Source organism: Mastigoproctus giganteus, chromosome 5 (assembly GCF_048544385.1).
Source record: "Mastigoproctus giganteus isolate SK-2022 chromosome 5, ASM4854438v1, whole genome shotgun sequence".
NCBI lineage: Eukaryota > Metazoa > Arthropoda > Arachnida > Uropygi > Thelyphonidae > Mastigoproctus > Mastigoproctus giganteus.
In genome coordinates this window covers 236776411-236798389 of record NC_143579.1, presented here as the reverse complement: position 1 = coordinate 236798389, position 21979 = coordinate 236776411, and the positions used below count along the sequence as shown (strand labels likewise).

The following is a 21979-nucleotide window of genomic DNA, read 5'->3' as shown; positions in this document are numbered from 1 at the left end:
AAAAAATTTTTTTCGTAAATCCAGAAGAAAAAATAATCTGCAAATTCTAAAAGAAACTAACCCAATGATTGCAAAAATATCAAAATAATGTCTCTATAATATTTCCATTGAAAGATATATTGAAATTTTAGTAACTTAATTAATGACCAATAAAAATATCATACAATCATATGTATGCTATCTAAAAATGAGTCATATTCATTTTAAGATATATCAAACGTAGAACGTTCTATACACATTCTATTTCCTTAGAGATCTTGTCACTCAGTTTTTCTTATTGCCCATTTTGCTTTCTTTCTTAAATCAGCAGTGTTCACCTATTATAGCAATATTCCAGTATCGCTTTTTAATTGTGGATTTGTCCTGATGAAAGTGTTCCCATCACTATCACTTATATCTCCCAAATTTTGAGGGGAAAATTCCGAGATGTGAAGGCAGAAAATGAAATTTCAAAGTCATTCGGCAGACAAAAATTAGAAAACAACAATATTTTGTGAAACTTCCAGTAGATCAGTGAACTATCCAACTACCTTAATATCAACACAAATATCGAAAGCAAAGCCACTTTGGCATTTTATTGCACTCAGGATCTTGGACATAATTTTATGTTTCTTTCAAGTCAGCACAGCATGAAGTACAAGAATTGATGGAAATGTATTTCCACTGCATGGCCAAACTGTTTTTAAACTTAATTTTGAGCATTGATAAATGTATCATATGCCATTCACTAGGATGCCCAGTTCATTCAGAAGACCACTAATATCTTTACAGAAACACACGCCATATTCCATAACAAAATATTTTGAAAAATACTTCATGATATTTTTGATATACTGGAATTTTAGTTCCTACTTCAAGTAACTGTCTCTTCTCCAATGGAGCCCTTATCTCATGGCTATTCCCAGCCTAGTGTTGTTTGACATTACAAGAATGCAAAACAGGATAACCTCCTGTGAGATTTCTTTTCTTCTTTTTCTTGGTCGGATTACTGTTTAAAAACTCCTGATATCAACGTTTGCTCAGATCATGTCAGTGAAATTATTCTTGTAGGAATGGAATCGTTTATTCCACATTCCACTTTAAAATCCCATCCTTTATCTAAACTTTGGTTTTACAATAAATGTACTAAGGCTGTTCACAAGAGAAGAATGTTGCATATTATAATTGGCTTGGTTCCAATTCTTCAGTTTCATTTTCTGCCTACACCAGAGCTTGCAATAATTGTAAAGCAGTTATTAATCAGTCCAAACTAGAGTTTGAACAGGCTAAGAGTAGAAAACTTGCTTCTTGCCCTAATGGTAGCCAAGCATTCTGGTCCCTTGCCAAAGCTATTGGCAGCAACTTTTGCCCATCTCTGCTCCCACCTCTGTCCAAACCAGATGGTTTTGTTGTCACTTCAGCCAAGGATAAAGCTGACCTGCCAGAATACCATTTTTCTTCCAACTCATGTATTAATAATCTTGGTAAAACACCTCCCACCATTCCCAGCACACCCCATTCAATGCTTCCTGTTGTCTTCCATCAAAATGATGTCAGAAGGATTTTGACAAATCTTGATGCTAAGAAAGTTCCAGGTCCTGATGCTATTTCTCCACTTGTTCTCAAAATCTGCACTCATGAACTTACTCCTGTTCTTTGGTGCCCCTTTTCACTTTCTTATTCCTAAGGTGTTTTTCCTACTGCTTGGAAATTTGCTCATATCCAGCCAGTTCCTAAAAAGGGTGACAAATTCCTCACATCCAATTATCGTCCATTGCAATTACTTCTACTCTTTCTAAAGTAATGGAGAAAGCAATTAACCGCCAACTCTTAAACTATCTAGAAACTTTCCGTTTGATCAACGATCGCCTGTATGGATTCCGTCAGAGTCGATCAACTGGTGGTGATATTCTGGCTTATGTTACTCATTTATGGACAAATCCAATGGAAAAGTTCAGTGAAACATAAGCAGTTGCTCTTGACATCTCAAAGGCTTTTGATTATGTTTGGCATAAATGCCTTCTAAACAAGCTCCATCTTATGGTTTGCCAACTATTTTTTGTAATTGGTTATCCAGTTCTCTCTCTCTGACCACTCACTGAGGGTGATGATAGATTGCTCTCTGTCTTCTAACTTGTAATTTATTGTTCCTCTTGTATATTAACAACATTCTTCCATTAACCACAAATTCTATCCATAGTTTTGCTGATGATAGCACATTGCATTCCACTTTTCAGTTTGAGAAACTTTGCCTTGTTCAATCAGCTTCAACTTCTCAAATATCCACTAAAAATTCCTTAAATGCCGATCTCCAGGTAATTCTTCAGTGGGGCAAAGACAACTTGGTTGATTTCAATCCTTCTAAAACTCAGTCCTGTTTTACATCTCACAAAAAGGATTCTTCTGCTCCTACGCTTATCTTTGGTGACACTGATTTCTAGGCAAAATAATATATCTCTTTTGGGGATTATGCTGACTTCTAATCTCTCTTAGCACAAGCACATTACAAATATTGCTTCCTCTGCATCTAAAAAACTTGGTTTTCTCTTTTGCTCTCGGTGTTATTTTTCTTCCAGACAGCTGTTCACTCTGTACAAATCGCAAATCTGCTCTACCATGGAATATTGTTCCCATATCTTGGGGTGGTGCTCCCAAAACCTCTCTCAGGCTTCTAGATTTCCATTCAGAAGAGGGCAGTTAGGTTAATCAATGACTTATCTCTAACAGAGTCTCTTCACTCTCTGTCTCATAGATGCACTGTTTCTGCTGCATGCCTTTTCTGCAGATACTTCCACGGGCACTGTTCTTCTGAATTAGCTTCTATAATTCCCGCTCTCTCTTTCAAAACAGTTCGAACACATGCCGCCACCAGCCAGCATCCATTTACTGTTCATCTTCAAACTCAAAGAACCAACTTTTCATCTTCCTTGTTTATTCATTCAATTGCCATTTTCTGGAATAATCTTCCTTCATATGTATTTCCTGAAAATTGCAGTCTACAGAAGTTCAAGTCTAATGTCAAATAATATCTTCTTTCATCTTCTCAACCTCCAGCCCATGCACGGTACAAAGCACTATAGGTTCTAATACCTCTCGTGTTTGGGGTTTTCATTAAAAAAACCCTTCTAGAGTAACTTCCTAGAATCAAGGAGTTCTGTTTGATCATTAGATAAGTTTAAATCACAAACTAAATCATTCAACTCTTCTTGCTTAAGCGTGGCATGTTATAATTTTCTCATTAGCAGTCCAAATCTGTTCAAGTGGATGATACAGCAAAGCTGCAACACATGAATCCCTGCTATTTCCATCACTGCTTCCTTTATCACATGATTTGGGAGATCTGCTATCAGCAGTTGTTTTCATTATGTGGAACAGGGCTTATGGCATGTATGCTTTAGCTGGACATCCCTGATATTTTTGTCATTTAGAATAGTAACTGTCAAAGTGGCTGCAGTTCTTGTCACTCTGTATGAACAGCAAAAGCTAGTCACATCCTACGATTTGTTGTGCATGTAATGCAGCACATAACTGGAGCCCAAGTTCTGTCCTGATCACCAATCTTACAACCAAAGTACAAAGAATATACATTTAGTAATACTGTAGATTTTATTCCTCTGAGTTTTTGTTGTAAACCATCCACATGGGTGGCAGAAACTGTCATAGTAATTCAGACACTTCCTTTGCATTTACAGATAATACATCAGATCAGTGTCATATCTACTTCCTTAAACTGTAGTAAAATATATGTATTATGGGTACACACAAAAACTTGTATACACGTAAGAAATTGCAAAATGATGTGAAATCTTAAGAATTATTTTCAAAATCTTTGCATAAAAACTGACTGCAAACTGATAGATTAGTGGAAGTAAAAATCACGTTGGGCAGCAGTGTTACTAGAACTCTGTCTCGAGAAGTAAAGTTGTGAAATCACTGAATTAATGGGTGAATTTATCAGCATCTCAAGAATTTAGCATTATGATTAGTTAACAAGGAACAGTATGATAATTTTGCAAAATCACTGATATGTAGAAAAGTCACACCTATTTTTTTCGTCACAAATATTCTATCGCAAAATTGCTTGCTGATAATATGATATCTATGCTATCACATCATTTACTGCATTGCTATCACTCATTTACTGCATAATTTCAATCCTGGACTATACTTATCTTTTGTTTGGGGAAAGATGTAAAAAAAAAAAAAAAAAAAAGTCAGTTATAGTGACATTTTGCCAATCATTTATGTTACTGCTATTTATAGCACTTTTTTATTCCTCTGATGAAACAAGTTTTTCATTATTACCACCCCCACTTTAATCATAGTATGGAATTCCAATTGTGAAAAAGCTGTATTTATTTGAACAAAACTAAACTACAATATATAAAGTGATAAAATAGTGGCAACCACACACCACTGCATTTACGAATACGTGTTGCACAAAATCCAAATACATAAGTGTGTGGTTGTTAATTCATCACATTTATGTGGATAGTATTATTTTTCAGGAAATACATAAGAAGGATGGTTATGCCAAAGAACAGAGGTGGTAGTAGTAGTGGCATGTGATGCAAGAAAGCAAATGTATGAGCTTATGCAGCATCAGCCAAAAAAAAAAAAAAAAAAAATCACATCATTCCCTCCAAATGCCTGTTCAGTTCCTCCTTAAATTTATTCAACCTATCAACTTCCACAACGACAGATGGAAGTTTGTCCCAGCAATTAACCAAACACTGGCTAAAGGCAAATTTCTGCACATCTATTCTACATCTGTCTTTTCTTAATTTGAATTTATGCCCCCTTAGTTCGTAATCTGAACAAGTGGAAGGATCCCATCAGAATTCAGCGTGCTCAACCCATTCAAGGCTTTATATACCTCAATGAGATCACCACGCAGGTGCCTAGTCTCCAGCCACTGCAATTTGCAGAACTTAAGCCTCTCTTGGTAAGAGGATCCCTTCATTCCCCTCACCAATCTTGTTGCCCTTCTCTGTACACGCTCAAGTAAATCTACATCCTTCCTAAAATGAGGCCTCCAGACCTGTACGCAGTACTCAAGGCGTGGCCTGACCATTGCCTTACACAGAGGGATAATCACCTCCTTTTCCCTGCTAGCAAAATTCCTATATATCATTGACAAAACCCCATGACCTGCCCTGGCAGCCTGTCTGCATTGCTCAGAAAACTTCATATCTGCCTGCACAATTACTCCAAGGTCTTTTTCATTTTCTACCATCTTAAGTGTAGTACCACACAGCTGGTACGTTTCTCTGGGGTTACTTCTACCCATATGCAGTACTTTGCATTTGTCCAGGTTAAACTTCAGTTCAGAGAGCACACAAATGAATATATATAAAAATGTTAGTTCAGCAATTCTGGAGCTGAACTGAGAAACGAATGTTGACTAGCTGATAAACATTTTTGGAGTAGTTTGTAAATATTTAAATATTTACATTCAATATTTAAAAAGAAATCCAATTCCAAAGCAATTTCTGTATTTCCATTATTTACTGAAATTCACAGGTTTTATTTTTGCTCTGAATTTTATGTGCAAAACAGTCTGCTAAGTGATTTTGGGTATATCATAAATTCTTAGAGAATAAAAAGAAATAATATTACCTTTGCACTGTTCTGGTATTTGTCTTTATCTTCTTGCAATCGTAGTAATTCTTCTCGCAGTTTTTCTTCTGTTAGGTTCTAAAAAAGAAGATAAAGAATTTCTTACAAATAGTAGTAGTAGTGGCATGTGATGCAAGAAAGCAAGTGTATGAGCATCAGCCAAAAAAAAAAAAAAAATTTACAAAACAATTCTCTCTAAATGTGTGTTCAGTTCCTCCTTAAATTTATTTAATCTATCAACTTCCACAACAACAGATGGAAGTTTGTTTCAGCAATTAATCACCGCTGGCTAAAGGCAAATTTCCGCACATCTATTCTACATCTGTCTTTCCTCCATTAAATGATGAATTAATAGCATTTATTTCCCCATATCATGAAATACAGACTTAAGTTATGGAAGGATTTATTTTTATTTTTTTTAAATAAAAGCAAGTTGAAATTTCATAAAGATTTATCTTACCCAAATAAAGAGAAAAATCACAAAAAAAAAAAAAAAAAATTATAGATATGTCAGTAAGTTTAAAAATACAGGAACACCCCGGACTTACGGAAATTCGACTTTACAAGTTTTTGCCGGCCGGTGCAAACTTAAAAAAAAATCGTGGATTTTGCATCCTGTAGGAATAAATGGAGGTATTGTGAAATATCGTAATGTGAACCCAATAAAACATTGTGTTTTTTTTCTAATTCATTCCAAGTCCTTGGAAGTTGAAAATTTCACTATATTACTAAGCTATTTATCTCTCTAAAAGATCATATTTATAATGGAAATTGCACTACACTTTCATAGTTATCATATGTTCCTGTTATAAGAATCAATTTTGAACGCCTTTGTGATATTTTTCTAAAGCACGTTTCTGGAGGTCACAAACATAAAACAATAAAAACAGTTTGCACTTTCCAGTTTATAGGGCTTTTCTGTTAGTGCATCTAATTATAAACGGGTTGTTGTTGTTATTTGGTTTTTAGGAGCATTAGCAACTAAGGCCATATTTCTCCGGGGATATGCCGTGGTCATTCCCTGACCTTTCCGCATCCTCCGTATTTGGTGGTCTTATAAACGGGTAGTAAACTCAATCTTATTGCATTTGCGATAATACTGATAACTGGATTTGTGTGGGTTTTTATGCTATTATGGTTTCCCTTCACTGAAATCTTCAATCATATAAAAAACAAATTTTCAGAAACTTCTCTTCATTCCTATTTATGTATTAAAGTGATGAAGGAAAAGCGACCAATGAAAAGTGAAAGTGGTGGTAGTGCCAGGAAACAAAACAAAATTGATTTAGAAATGAAGATGAAAATTATTAAGTATGAAGCAGGACAAAGTTTCTCATCTACTGCAAGGGAATTAGGTCTCGCTGCTTCAACAGTGAATACTATTTTAAAGGACAGTGCGCATATAAAAGAACATGTCAAAGGATCAACCCACTTAAGATGAATAGTGATCACAAAACTGCGTTCAGGTGCTATATCGAAGATGGAACAGCTGTTAATAATACGGGTGGAAAATCAGATTCAGAAGCGAGTGCCCCTGAGTCTAATGACCATTCAAGCAAAAGCAACAAGTATTTATAAAGATATTAAGGATAAGTACGTTGAACCCTAACCCAAGTTCATGGCAAGCAACGGGTGGTTTAATAGGTTCAAGCATCGGCTGGTTTCCACACCATTAAAGTAGTAGTAGTGGCATGTGATGCAAGAAAGCAAATGTATGAGCTTATGCAGCATCAGGCAACAAAAAAAATCACACCATTCCCTCCAAATGCCTGTCCAGTTCCTCCTTAAATTTATTCAACCTATCAACCGCAACTTTTCAACCTCTGGAATGAAACAGCATTTAAAGAGAAACAGCATTTATCTCAAAGAGAGAGTTTGAAAGTATGCGGTGAAGTGGCCAGTGCCAATTCTGCAGCTGCAGAGAAATTTTGTGATGTGTTGGAAAAAATTATGAAGGTGGCTATTCAATGCAGCAAATTTTTAAACATTGATGAGACTGCTCTGTATTGAAAAAAAAAAAAAAAAATGCCAGGCTTCAAGGCTTCAAAAGATAGGGCCACACTCTTGCTTGGGGCTAATGCAGCAGGAGATTACAGATTAAAATCACTGCTTGTGTACCATTCTGGAAATCCTTGTGCTATTAAGGGCATCAATAAAGCCACCCTACTCGTGCATTTCCGATCGAACCAGAAGCATGGACAATCTCTCTCTTTGAGATAAATGCTGTAAATGCTGTTTCATTCCCGAGGTTGAAAAATATTGTAAAGACGACAACATTCCTTTCAAGATTTTGCTTCTATTAGATAATGCTCCTGGACATCCTACACATCTAGATGATTTCAATTTGAATGTGAGAGTTATATTTCTACTGCCAAACATGACTTCACTCATCCAACCTATAGATCAGGGTGTTATTTCGAATTTGAAAGCATACTATTTACGCACAACATTTGCTCAGGCATCGTCTGCAGCAGACGATGAGAAAAATTTTATGTTAAGAGACTTTTGGAAATCTTACAATATTTACCGCACCATCTTAAACATTAATAAGGCCTGGGCAGAAATTACTAAAAGTTGTTTAAATGGCACATGGAAGAAAATATGCCCACCGCACGTAAAAGGCTTCAAAGGATTTGAAAAAGACGAATCATATGAAGGGGTTACAGAAAAGATTGTAAAAGTTGCAGAGCTACTTCAGTTGGGGGTTGATGCCAAAGATGACATGGATAGAGGAAGAAGAAGAAGAGAAGGAATTATCTAACGAAGAACTTATTGACTTGCAGGCAGCGATAGTGAAAGAAGAAAATGCTCGAAGCTCAAGATGAACCAAATGAGGGGCCGAGACGTTTCATAGTCAGAGAGAGGGCAATGGTATTTTGTGAAATTGCATCGGCAATGGTGAGGTGTGAGAAGATGGATCCTGACAGCGAATGATTCTTAAAAGTTAACAGAGGGGTGAATGATATGCTTGCTTGCTACAAAGAAATATACAATGAAAAGAAAAAAGCCACTGTACAGTCATCCATTATGTTCTTTCGTAAGGTTGAGCGACTGACCCCTTCTAAATCTCCACAGCCCTCAACCTCTGCAGCAGCATACTTATCAGCTGAAGACATCGATTCTGGCAACGATGCTCGAGAGGTAAAACTACTGACATTATGCCTGTCTCCTCTCTTTTTTTGTAATTTTATAATTTTGAAATTTTTTTTAAATTGCCCACTCTTGTAATTTTTCCTGTGCACGAGATAAAAAATTGAATAAATACAATAGATAATTCTATTTACATGTTCGTCGAACATATTCTTTTTTGATTCAATCAATTCAGTGAGCACAGTTGCGAGTGCTGCACAAGCATGGGGGAAATTCCATGCTTACGTAAAATCCGACTTAAGTAGCATTCCGTGGAAAGCAACCCTTACGTAAGTCGGGGAGTTCCTGTAGTGGAAATTACAGGCAATAACTATATGGCAGTAACAGAAACATGTGAGTAAAACAGATGCATATCTGTCTCTCATTGTGTGGTTTATGATTTGATTCCCATGTTTTTATGTACATTTTTCTTTTGATTTTCTTTGTTTTTTTTGATATAATAAAATTGAGGTAAGCTATAAATTTTAAAATATAACAACCTAATTTGTTTTTATATATTTTTTTATTCGCATGGGTAATTTCAATACAGAGGACTATAAAAACTACTTTGAATTATCCAAGACAATGATTTAAGCATATTTATTTACTAGGTTTATTTAATTATTTACCTAAATAATGTAACGAAATGAATTTTACATATTATCTGAACAGATAATTTGTGCAAAATTAACCCATGCCATTGGGATTATTCCCAATGACCTGGGTTTTAATTTCCAAAGAATTGTCTTTGACAGTTTAAGATGCTACATGGCATCTGTTATTTGTGCAGACTGCAGAGTGAGGATGAATACATTTGAATTATGAAATATTTTTATAGCAAAAATCATAGAAGCCATGAACACATACATACCAAAAAGAAAATATTGCAGGAGGATGCCAAAATGAGTGCAGAGCTGGCTGGTCAAATAGAGAAGACAAAAGTTAGCATGGGATAGTTAGAGTGCGGAAAAGTACTGAAGCCTACAACAGATAAAAGTTGATCTGTAATAGTACCACAAATAAGGTCAGGAGGCCAAGGCTGTGTATGAGAAAGCATTGGCTAAGAGAGCAAAGAATGGGAGACAAAGAATTTTTCATGTATGTGAATACAATGAAGAAGAAAGTGAATCAGATCGGAACCTCATGCACTGGATATGGGAAAGTCTTAGATAACCACTGATGTTACAGATGAATTGAATAGGTACTTTGCATTTGTCTTTACTGATGAAAGATCTTTCACAACAAGAAGGGACTCTGCGAGTGAGGCTGAGCCATATGATATTAGTGATTTCGAAATTACAGATCACTGTTTATTAGAAAAGCTTTCAAGCATAAAGGCAAGTAAGGCTGCCAGAGTTGATGGCATATACCCAGTAATTTTGAGGGAAGCCACTAGGGGGTGTATTAAACCAATGAGATTAATTATTAGGGCATCAATGGACTTGGGAGAGATTCCTTTGGATTGGGGAAGTGTCAATGTATCACCAATACATAAATGTGGTTCTAAGATAGAAGTCAGTAACTACAGACTGGTTAGTCTGATTTCAGTGGTAGAGAAAATCTTAGACTGCAATTCAGGGACATTATTATTATTAGCTATATGGTGCAAGGAAGCATGAAGCTTAGGCTGCACCAGCCAAAAAAAAAAAAAAAATTTCTGAATTACCCTGGGGGGGGAGAGAAAGAGAAAGAGAGTCAGAATAGAAAGGACTCACCAAGAAAGAGAAGAATGATGATATCCAGCTCAGGATTCTGGGTATGCCAAGCCCATACTCACCAAATGTGAGCCCCTGGGGTTGAATTTAGAAATATATGGCATTCTAAAGGAAAAACAATATGGTTTTGTTATGGAAAATAACGTTTCACTAACTTAGCAGGCTATTCTGACATAGTCATGAGCTGTGTGCAGGGAACAATTTCAGCATAGTTTATTTAGATTTAGCAAAGCACTTGACTCATTCCCTCATGGGAGGTTACTGTATAAGCCGGAACATAGGATTACTGGAAAGATTTTAATATGGATTGCAGGGCAGAAGGTTGTGATTAATGGATATCTTCAGATTGGTGCAATGTCAGAAGTGCAGTCCTCCCAAGGATCAATTCTTGGGCCACTGCTGTTTCTGATTTTCATAAATGACTCAACAAATGGATAAGGGACCTTATGTCAAAATTTGCAGATGACAAAGATTAGAAGAGTCGTTAATGATCAGTGCCAAGTAGCACTCCTTCAGGATGACTTATAGGCTTTAAGAATGGTCAGAAAAGTGGCAGCTATTTTTAATGCAACAAAATGTAACTTGGGGTTTGAATTAAAGAGTACAGGAAGAAAGAGATCTGGGAATTATGATAGGGGAAGTTTTCTGAGCAGTGTAAACAGGTGGCAAGGAGAGTCCATGGTGCCCCATCGATGATTTATCAAACAATATCCAGTACAGATTGGGAAGTCATAATCTGTATAAGGCAATTGTAAGATCACATTTGGAATACTGTGTTCATATGTGGAGATCTCATCTGAAAAAAGCCACTGAGCTTCTGGAAAGGGTCCAAAAATGACTCACATGGTGAGATCGGAAAAGAGCAATCACAGAAAGAAAGACTGATTATGTGGGCTACAGAGCTTGGCAACCAGGCACTTCAGAGGTGTCCTGATTGAGATTTATAAGGTTCTGAAAGGGGGGAGGGCTTAATAAAATGAATGAAGGTGGAATTTTCACTGTTATAAAGAATTCCAGAACTAGGGGCCATAAATTCAAATTACAGGGGAAGAGGTTTAGGCAAGGTTGTAGGAAGTTTTCTTTTAGTCAGTGAGTGGCTGACTGCTGGAACAAGTTGCCTTTGCAGGTGGTTGAGGCTGACAGTTTGCATAAATTCAAAGGTCATCTGGATAGTTAGCTGTGTGAGGTGGGAAGCACATAATTTGTATTTTCTTATCTACTTGATGGCACATACCCAGTGCCTTAAAAGCCTGTGGCTTCCTTGCATTATATAGTGAATACTATTACAAAACTTGTGAGCTCAGATTGAGGAAGAGTAAAGATCCAGGAATGGATAATATATGTATAGTTATACTAGAAAGGCATGAGTATATAAAACTGCTACTAATGTCAATGAGTTCACATTAGATTCTAAGATGATTCCCTTAGACTAGAGAAGCATTAATGTTTCCTCCCTCACTTCATAAAACAGGACCTAAAGAAGTGATGGAAAACCAGACTGGTAAGTTTGACTTCTGTGGTGGAAAAGATCATGTGGTTAAAGATACAATACAGGATCACTCTGATAACTATAGTATCCCAAAGGGATCACAGTCAGCTTGTGATTTCAGTCCTGCCTGATCAATCTAGTTAACCAGGGGACACAAACAAAATCTGAAGGACTAACAGAAGACTCAGCTGAAAATCACCGGAACAAACTTCTTCTTAAGACAGCAAAGGCAGAGCCACTTTTTGGCAATGGGAAAAATGAGTGATTGTGGATGTGTTTTGTTATAAAACAGCTGGATGCAAAAAACAATGCTGATATTATATACATAAGTCTTTGATGTAGTGTCCCCTCCACAAGAGGCTATTTTATAAACTACAGGAAATTGGGATTGCTGAGAAGAATAGCAGGTGGAATGTCCACTTAGGGTAGTCCTAAGTGGACATTCTTTAGCGCTAACTAGTGTAGCAAGTGAAGAATCTGCTCACTCGTCTTTTGAATCCTCTCTAGAAGCAATAATCACTGTTCCCATGCAAAATAGTTTGTCATGAAAGGGACAAGTAAAACAAATAAGGGAGGAAGTATATTCTCACTGGTAGGAGATACAAGACTCAGGGGATACAAACATAAAATCTGAAGGACTAACAGAAAACACATGCTGAAAATCACCAGAACAAAGTTATTAAGACAGCAAAGCCACTTTTTGGCAATTGGAAAAATGAGTGATTGTGAAAATGAGTTTTGTTATTGCAGATAATTTGGCATCTACCAAAACTATCATCATTTAGCCATTCTGTAATTTTAACTAGGAAACCAAACATTATGCAAAATTTTAAAAGAGAAAAATCTTATAATAACACTAACTGAAATAAAGCAAAACCAACAGACTTGTTAAAAATGAATGGAATAGTTTGTGACTATTACATTAAATCCTACATGTAATATTTTAAAAACATTGAAGTAGAGAATACTTACTTTTGAGCATGCTTGTAATTGACCTTCAAGGGTTTCTATCCGACTAAGAAGTCGGTCTTCTTCTATAAGAGCCTAAAAAGGAAACAATTTCTTTCATTTCAAATAAACAGATATTACAATAAAATATTAGAAAAAGAAAAAAAAATTCTAATAAGACAATTATTTTCTCAAAAATTGTCAATATAACCAAATACTGTGAGGTTGACAGTGCAAGACCTTAAATTAGCATTGTTAGTCAAGAAAGTATGTGGTCTAATTAAGAAAATGAGCCTTAATTTCTTATTCATATTAATACTTAAGATTAATACTAATACTTAATTAGTATTAATCTTAAGTATTAAGATTAATACTAATTAATATTAATACTTAAGAATTATATTTCTTAAGTACTAATATTAATAAATATTTGGACAACTATTTATTATCATATAAAAGACAAAGAAGACCACATCCTACAACTCAACAAGCCCAACTTTAAATTTACTAAAGGGAGAGGGATAATCTGAATTATAGATTATAATTATACATAAATAGTTTTAAGTTACAGTTTACAAAAACAAAAATAAGCAAATTTATTCACAATATAGTAACACATTTTAATTTGGATGGTATTAAGGACAATGCATAATAATGTGGGAAGTACTTTTGTGGTACTCACTGGGCTCTTTGAGACCAGTGGAGCAACATTTGCATGTTACAGGTTACGTGGAAATCGTTTCTCTGACCAGGCACATCCTTTTATGTCTGCAGTGTATCCATCTGCAAATGGGTTTTTCCAAAAGGATAATGCAGCATGTCACAAGGTTCCATGAACAAAAGAGTAAATTCAGACTACTGTGGTGGCCTCCCCGGTCACCAGATCTCATACCAATTAAGCACCAATGAGATGATGTAGAATGAGGTCTTCAGAATAGAGATTTGTAACTATCCAATCTGCAATAACTATGGGAAGTCACTGAGTAAATGGAAACTAGCATCCTCGTGGCACACTTTTGAAAAGTCACTGAGTTCATGCCAAGATGAATCTAGGCTGTTCTGAGGGCTAAAAGGTGAATCTACTTGCTATTAAGTAGGTAAACCTAATAGAGTGTCCACTCGATGTATAATGAGTGTAAACTGTACATTAGAAAATTTTTGTTATAGTTCCTACAATTTTATCATAATCATGTTTAACTTTAGATAGTCTTTTCAGAGTAGACAAACTATTCATAACATGCAGGACTCAATTCAGATTTCAAATTTCGGTGTATGTATACTGTGAGTTATCCATAATAAAGGCATACAAAACCCTGTATCATTAGTTGAGGAACAGTAGAGCTGTGAAATACATAACATTTCAAATAATTGATATCAAATTAACAAGGATATACCATATCAGGTAGCAAAACTCAAGTGTAAAAGAATTTTATTCTCTTTATATAGCAATAATACAGCATTGATGTTAATTACAGGCTGGATATAAGTGAGAAAGTGAGATGACATTAAGAAATGCTTCCCTATATTAAAAAAAAAAAGTTTTTTTTTTTTTTTTTTTTTTTTAAACTAATGCATGACTTAAATATGGTTTTATTTAAAAAAATAAATAACTATCAATGAAGATACTAAATGCCTGAAAATGGTGAATGTGGCTTACCTTCCAACTATTGTCCGAAGCTTCTCGAGTACTAGTTACCACCTGCTGCAATGTTGAAAGTTTGCTTTCTAAAACTTGTTCCCTGTGAAGAGCTTCCTGAAATGAAGTTTAACTACTTTATTCTTTATTGTATATTAATTGAGCAAAAAAAAAAAAAAAAAAAAAAAAAAAAATTCTATATTTTCTAATATAGAATTTTTTAAAATCTTTTTTAATCTTTCTAGATTAAAATAATTTGTTGATTTTGAAAATGCATTTGACAAAGTATCTAAAATTATGCTTTTAGTAATGATCACTTTTATACCATGTGAATATCAAGATAGTTTATTCAGTTAATAACTAAATTCTTATACATTAGGTGACATTTTGGGAAGTGTTCCAGTACCCATCATCAAATCATATAGTGGCTGTTGTCAGACCCCTGCTTGCTAAGTCTCTCTATCCCTACTGTCCTTCCCTAACTATATTAGAACAAAGTATCGAAAAATTTGCTCTTCCAAATTTTATAAAATACGGCATAAGGTGTAATCTTTTATAGGGAATAAAAAATTTGTATAAAAGGACAAATTGCAAAAATGAAACAAAATTAAATGAAACCATGTGGTTCAATTAGTTTGAAGATAACACATAAGACCTATAAAAGCTGCTTGGTGCCTATGCTACAAGGATCCAATAATCCTCAAAATGGCCATAAGTAGTAGAATATATGTATAATCTTTCACGTAAGTAAAAGATTATACATATTTCCAGGCAAGTGACACAAGTAGCCTGCCACTATAAGAAAGACTAATGCTTTATACCAGTGGTTGGAAACATTGAACTTGTGCAAAACAAAAGAGACTAAATGCACTTCAGAAACCTCTGCCTTGTCATTCCAAATGTGCAACCATTTCTGCAAATTCACAGAAGATAGTCTCTTTGCACAGATATCCCCTCCAACCCTTTCAACCCCCCTCCCCTACCATTTAAAAATTCACTACTGGCACCAGAAACCACGAAACTAGAGGTTATCTGGCATCCAGACTCCCAAACAAGAAGGAATCTGGCACACCACTCATGAAAGCCACCAATCCCTTTCAGGGGTTTTCAAGAAAGGGGTCAGGGGTTTTCCTGTGTTCCGTACTTGAACACAGGAATACTGTGTTCAAGTACGGAGATCTCATCTGAAAAAAAAACAAAAAAAAAAAACATTGCACTTCTTCAAAGAGTCCAAAAAACAGATAACTTGAAAGGGTGAAATCAGCAAAAGGGCAACCACACAAGGAAAGAGCCCAATTATGTAAGCTACAGAGCTTGGCAATAAGGCACCTTCAGAAGTGACCTAATTGAGGTTTATAAGGCAGTAAACTGGTTGCCAAGCTCTGTAGCCCACATAATCAGGCTCTTTCCCTGTGTAGTCACCCTTTTGCTGATTTCACCCTTGCAAGTTGTCTGTTTTTTGGACCCTTTGAAGAAGTTCAATGTTTTTTCTTTTTAGATGAGATCTCCGTAGAACACAGTATTCCAAATGTGGTCTTTCAGTTGCCTTGTACAGTGGGATTATGACCTCCCAATCCATACTGGATATTGTTTGATAAATTATTGATAGGATACCATGTCCTTTCCTGGCTGCCTGTTTATACTGCTAGAGAATTTCATATCTGCCTCCACTGTTTTTAATTCAGCTCCACCAAGGGTATAAGTTGCGCCCCATTTGTAAGACCTAGCATTTTGCTGAATACAATCAAATAAATAATTGAGATAATTACTTGTAATTATCTCAATTACAAGCCTTACAAACCCCTAACTATTTTAAATTATTTCTTGCTAAGGATTGGGTTGTAAATCTAGTTTGATAAAACTACAAAACTCATCATAGTATAATCTGATCATTCTGCTGTCCTTCCAATCCATAGTTCTGGATTGAACAATCCGGCGTTCGGGTGCTATATCTTTGATATAGCACCTGAACGCTGTTTTGTGATCACTGTTGATCTTAAATGCATTGATCCTTTAACATGTTCTTTTATATGTGCACTGTCCCTGAACAATCCATAGTTCTGGATTGAACAATCCAGCATTCAGGTGCTATATCTTTGATATAGCACCTGAACGCTGTTTTGTGATCACTATTGATCTTAAATGCATTGATCCTTTAACATGTTCTTTTATATGTGCACTGTCCCTTAAAATAATATTCACTGTTGAAGCAGTGAGACCTAATTCTGTGCAATAGATGACAAACTTTGTCCTGCTTCATACTTCTTAATTAATCATCTTCATTTCTAAATCAATTTTGTTTTGTTTCCTAGCACTGCCAGCACTTGCACTTTCCGTTAGTCCCTTTCCCTTCACCATTTTAATAAGTAAATAGGAATGAAGAGAAGGTTCTGAAATTTTATTATGTTTTTTATATGAATGAAGATTTCGGTGAAAGGGAACTCATTTCACCATAATACTGAAACATAAAAACCCACAGAATTCCAGTTATCGGTATTATCGTCAATGCAGTAAGATTGAGTTTACTACCCGTTTATAATATATTATGCTAACAGAAAATCCCAATAAGCCAGAAAGTGCAAATTGTTTTTATTGTTTTATGGTAGTGATCTCCAGAAATGTTTGAGAAAAATACCACAAAGGCATTCAAAATTGATTCTTATAACGGAACATATGAATAATGATGAAAGTGTATTGCAATTTCCTTTATAAAAATTACCTTTTAGAGAGATAAATAGCTTAGTTAAATAGCGAAAAATTTTAATTTCCAAGGTCTCAGAGGGAATTACAAAAAAAAAAAAAAAAAAAAAACCAACAATGTTTTTGGGTTCACATTACAATATTTTCATAATACTTCCATTTATTCCTACAGGATGCAAAATACGTTTCCACAACGTATACAGTTTTTCGACTTCATGTAAGTTTTTGCCAGCTGGCAAAAACTTACATAAAGTCAAATTTCCGTAAGTCGATTATTACCTAAGCTGGGGAGTGGCTGTATATGGTTATTTTATTAATTAATTTCTAAGATTATAATTTTCAGAACACTTAATAAAACTTTAGAGTTTTAATTCTCTAAATGTAACTACTCACTTTAATTACAACTGCATATTTATTATTCTTCTCCCATATACTTTTTTTTAGGTGTCTTCTCTAAGCAACACCATGTTAACGAGTCTTATGTAACACATGCAAAGTGTGCACGGAATGTTTAGAGCTAACAATATTGAATTAAAAATTTAACCTATGAATTTCTTTTTTCCAAAAAATCTGTATGGAAAAAAAAAAAGAAATGATACAAGTAATTGCTGGATTTCTATTTGTCAAAATTTTAATGAATTTTGGGATGGCTCACCAAATAAAGAACTAAATATAAAATTTCATGATGATCTATTGAGCGTTTTGTTACAATGGGATAGACAGACAGATGGGCAGACGTGACGACAATAGGCACTGATGCATATATGTGCAAATGTGCCTAAAAATGAAGTTTGGGGGACTTTAAATACTGGACATTCATAAGCAAGATGTCTCTCCTTGGATCAGGCTTCCTTTGCAACCCCCATCCCCAAACCTAAAGATGTTTTTTGTTGGCAGGCCTTGATCACAATAAAGCCACCACTGAAAGTATGTTAATTGACTGCATGGAAGTAACACACAACCTTTTTTTTTTGCTAGAAATAGCGACAAATGAAACAGTTAAAGTTTTGGAATTACTGAAATTATGTTCTTTGATTTTATTCATTTGCCAAGGCTTATAGTTCCTGTTTGTTTTTTTTTTTTTTTTTTTTTGTTTTTAGGAGCATTAGCAACTAAGGCCATATTGCTCCAGGATATGCGGTGGTCATTCCTTAACCTTTCCGCATCCTCCGTATTTGGTGGTGACGGGCTCGAACCCCGGTCTAATCAAGAAGCATGTGCTACGCACTGCTGCTCTTTCCCCTGGCTACGGAGGCGCCTTTATGGTTCCTGATGAGATAGGGAACCAGCAAACCAAATCCTTCTTTATATATTTTTAATTCAAATTTTTCTATTTAATTCATTTAACTGTATTTTGCAAATTTAGTACCTTTTGAAAATGCTAGATGCAGAAAAGGCAAGACAATCTCAGCAAGCTTGTTGTTTGTTTGTTATTTGGTTTTTAGGAGCATTAGCAACTAAGGCCATATTGCTCCGGGATATGCGGTGGTCATTCCCTGACCTTTCCGCATCCTCCGTATTTGGTGGTGATGGGCTCGAACCCCGGTCTAATCAAGAAGCGTGTGCTACGCACTGCTGCTCCTTCCCACCTGGCTACGGAGGCGCCGATCTCTGCAAGCACTGTGTACTTTTGTACGTCCTTTCCAAAATACTCCTTCGAATTTCAGGCAATTCTTGTTCGTCTCTAATTTCATTGTAATTCTTGTGTATTTCACCCTTACATATTTTATACAGTATACGTATTTTATATAACTTACTTACAGGATACCTGATTTCAGTGTTAGAGGGGAACAGGTATCCTGTGTGTTATCAGACACTCAGCCTAAAACACTGATGGATCCAATATCTCTCTATCACAGAAGATTTAGGAGAAGTCCGGTTGGCCTGCCTCCCTAAAATCCACTCATGCACACCTTCTCGATGGTAAGCCCTGTTACGTCACTTAGGTGGCAACGAACGTGTAGAGTGGTTCTCTTCAAGACGCCTGGTCAGCGTGAAGAGGAAAAGACCAAACCCTCCAGCAATGAGACACAACAATACAAATGGCCCTCAGTCCCCAGCAGCTTTCACTCTTCCTCTTACGGCAGCGAGAGGATCAGAGTGGAAGCAGAGGGTGCTAAGAATCTCTGGGTATGACCAGGCTGCCATGCACGGAAATTGAACTTGGCCTGTTATAACGTACGATCACTCATCGGTGAAGACAGGATATTAGAGCTGGAAAAGGAATTAGAAAATGTGAATTGGAATATCATCGGTTTGGCTGAAACAACAAGAAGAAATGAATCACTTATAAGTTTATCAAGTGGAAATCTGCTGTACACCAATGGAAACAGTGAAAGGAGTGAAGGTGGAGTTGGGTTTCTGGTCCATAAAGATTTTAAAAACAACATTTTGGAATTCAAAAGTACATCACCAAGGGTATCAAGACTAATACTCAAGATTTCTAAGAGGTACAAGCTAAAGATTATAATGATTTATGCACCAACACCGAGCCATGATGATGAAGAGGTTGAAGAAATGTACACTGAAATTGAGAGTCTTCTAGATGAGCAGAAAACCCACTACACTATTATTATGGGGGACTTCAATGCTAAGGTTGGAAAAAGGCAAAACAGCGCAGAAAGAGGAACTATAGGAAATTTTGGAATTGGTGAAAGAAATAAGAGGTGAAAGACTTGTGGAATTTGCAGAATCTCAAGGACTGTCAGTAATGAACACTTTTTTCAAGAAAAGGGTGAACAGAAAGTGGACATGGAAGAGTCCAAATGGATTAACAACTAATGAAATCGACTTCATCCTGACTAACAGAAGATATATTGTGAATGATGTTACCGTCCTGAATAAGGTAAATGTTGGAAGTGATCACAGAATGGTAAGATGTACACTTGATATAGATGTAGGAAAGGAAAGGAAAAAAACTGACTCGAGTAAATAATACGAAGGTCTTTGAAATAACAGAAGAGATAAAAAGCAGTATGTACTGGAACTTAAGAACAAGTTTGAGCTTCTGCAGACTGCTCAGGACCAAGATATCGACGAGGAATATTACAACTTTCTGAAAGTGATAAAGCCCAAGAAACCTATAGGGAAACAGAAATCCAAAGAAGAAAAAATTAGTCAAGAAACACTTGTCATGATGAACCAAAGACGACAAATGAAGAGCAAGAAAAACACTGACAGGGAGAAAATTGAGTATACTGAGTTATGCAAAGCCATTAGAAAGAGACTCCAGAGAGGACATAAGAAGATTTAACACAAGAAAAGTAGAACAAGCATTAAGGGAAAACAAAGGATTTAAATCAGCAGCCATGAGCAGTAATACAGAAAGACAAATGATACTGAAGAATAGCGATGGTGTACTTATAAACAGCAGAAAAGGCATAATTCAAATAGCAGAAGACTACTATAGAGAATTATACAAGGAGCGAGGGAATGATACCAGCAGTGGGGAAGATGGATTGCAAAGTAGCAACACATACGACATACCCAATATTTTTCCTGATGAGGTAGAACATGCATTGAAAAAAATGAAGAATCGGAAAGCCCCGGGGGAAGATGAAGTTACTGTAGAGTTGTTAAAATTGGGAAGAAGAGACATAACACAAAAACTGGCAAGGCTCTTCACAAAGTGCATTAGAAAAGGTGTGATGCCTAAGCAGTGGAATAATGCAATCATAGTTTTGCTGCATAAGAAAGGAGATAAATCAGAAATTGGAAATTATAGACCAATTAGCTTGTTATCCCACATCTACAAGTTGTTCACAAGGATCATTACTAACAGATTAGAAAGAATACTTGATGAGAATCAACCGAAAGAGCAAGCTGGCTTTAGGACAGTATTCTCAACTATGGATCACCTTCACGTAATATCACAGCTAATGGAGAAAGCAAATGAATATAAAACACCATTATGCCTGGCATTTGTGGATTATGAAAAGGCATTTGACTCCATACAGCATAAGGCAATGTTTCGGGCACTGGAAAGACAAGGCATAGATACTCCATATATTATGATTTTGAAGAAAATATATGAGAATGCTACATCCTTTATTAGACTAGACAAAGACAGTAGCAAATTTAAAAATCGAGAAAGGAGTTCGACAAGGAGACACAATATCTCCGAAGCTGTTTACTGCTGCCCTTGAGGAAGCTTTCAGAAGATTAGACTGGGCGCAGAAAGGAGTCAATGTGAACGGAGAGTACCTAAACCATTTACGATTTGCAGATGACATTGTGGTCATAAGCCACGATCCCAAAGAATTAGAGGAAAATCTTAATCAGTTATGCACAGTTAGTAAGGATTTTGGACTAAAGATGAATATGGCTAAAACAAAAGTAATGATGAACAAGTATGCCACAGAAAGGGAAATAATGATTGAAGGAGCAGTAATTGAAAAGGTGGAGTCATATACTTATCTGGGACAAGTTATTAGCTGTAATAATGATAAATGGCTGGAAGTCAAGAGAAGAATAAATTTTGGATGGATAGCATTCAGGAAATATAGTCACATACTGAAGAGCAATATCCCAGTTTGTCTGAAACGTAAAATAATGAATCAATGTATACTCCCCACCATGACTTAGGGAAGTGAAACTTGGGCACTCACCAAAAGAATGGAAGAGAAGCTAAGAACTACACAGCAAAGAATGGAACGAATTATATTGGGAGTCAGACTGTTAGATAAGAAGAGAAACACATGGATTAGGTAGCAAACTCAAGTAAAGGACATTCTTATCAAAACTAAAGAACTAAAATGGTCTTGG

General features: G+C 35.8%; 1 protein-coding gene across 3 annotated transcripts in view; it reads right to left on the bottom strand.

Moving 5' to 3' along the window:
* The window catches only part of LOC150086307 (uncharacterized), a 230060-nt gene that overhangs the window by 119025 nt on the left and 89056 nt on the right, over positions 1 to 21979 (bottom strand). For all 3 annotated transcript variants that reach the window (XM_090374462.1, XM_090374464.1, XM_090374463.1), the window contains exons 5-7: positions 14537 to 14632; positions 12904 to 12975; positions 5599 to 5676 (exon numbers count right to left, since the gene is read on the bottom strand). In XM_090374462.1, coding sequence (XP_090230588.1) covers positions 5599 to 5676; positions 12904 to 12975; positions 14537 to 14632 — 246 coding nt within the window. The remainder of the gene's footprint in view (positions 1 to 5598; positions 5677 to 12903; positions 12976 to 14536; positions 14633 to 21979) is intronic.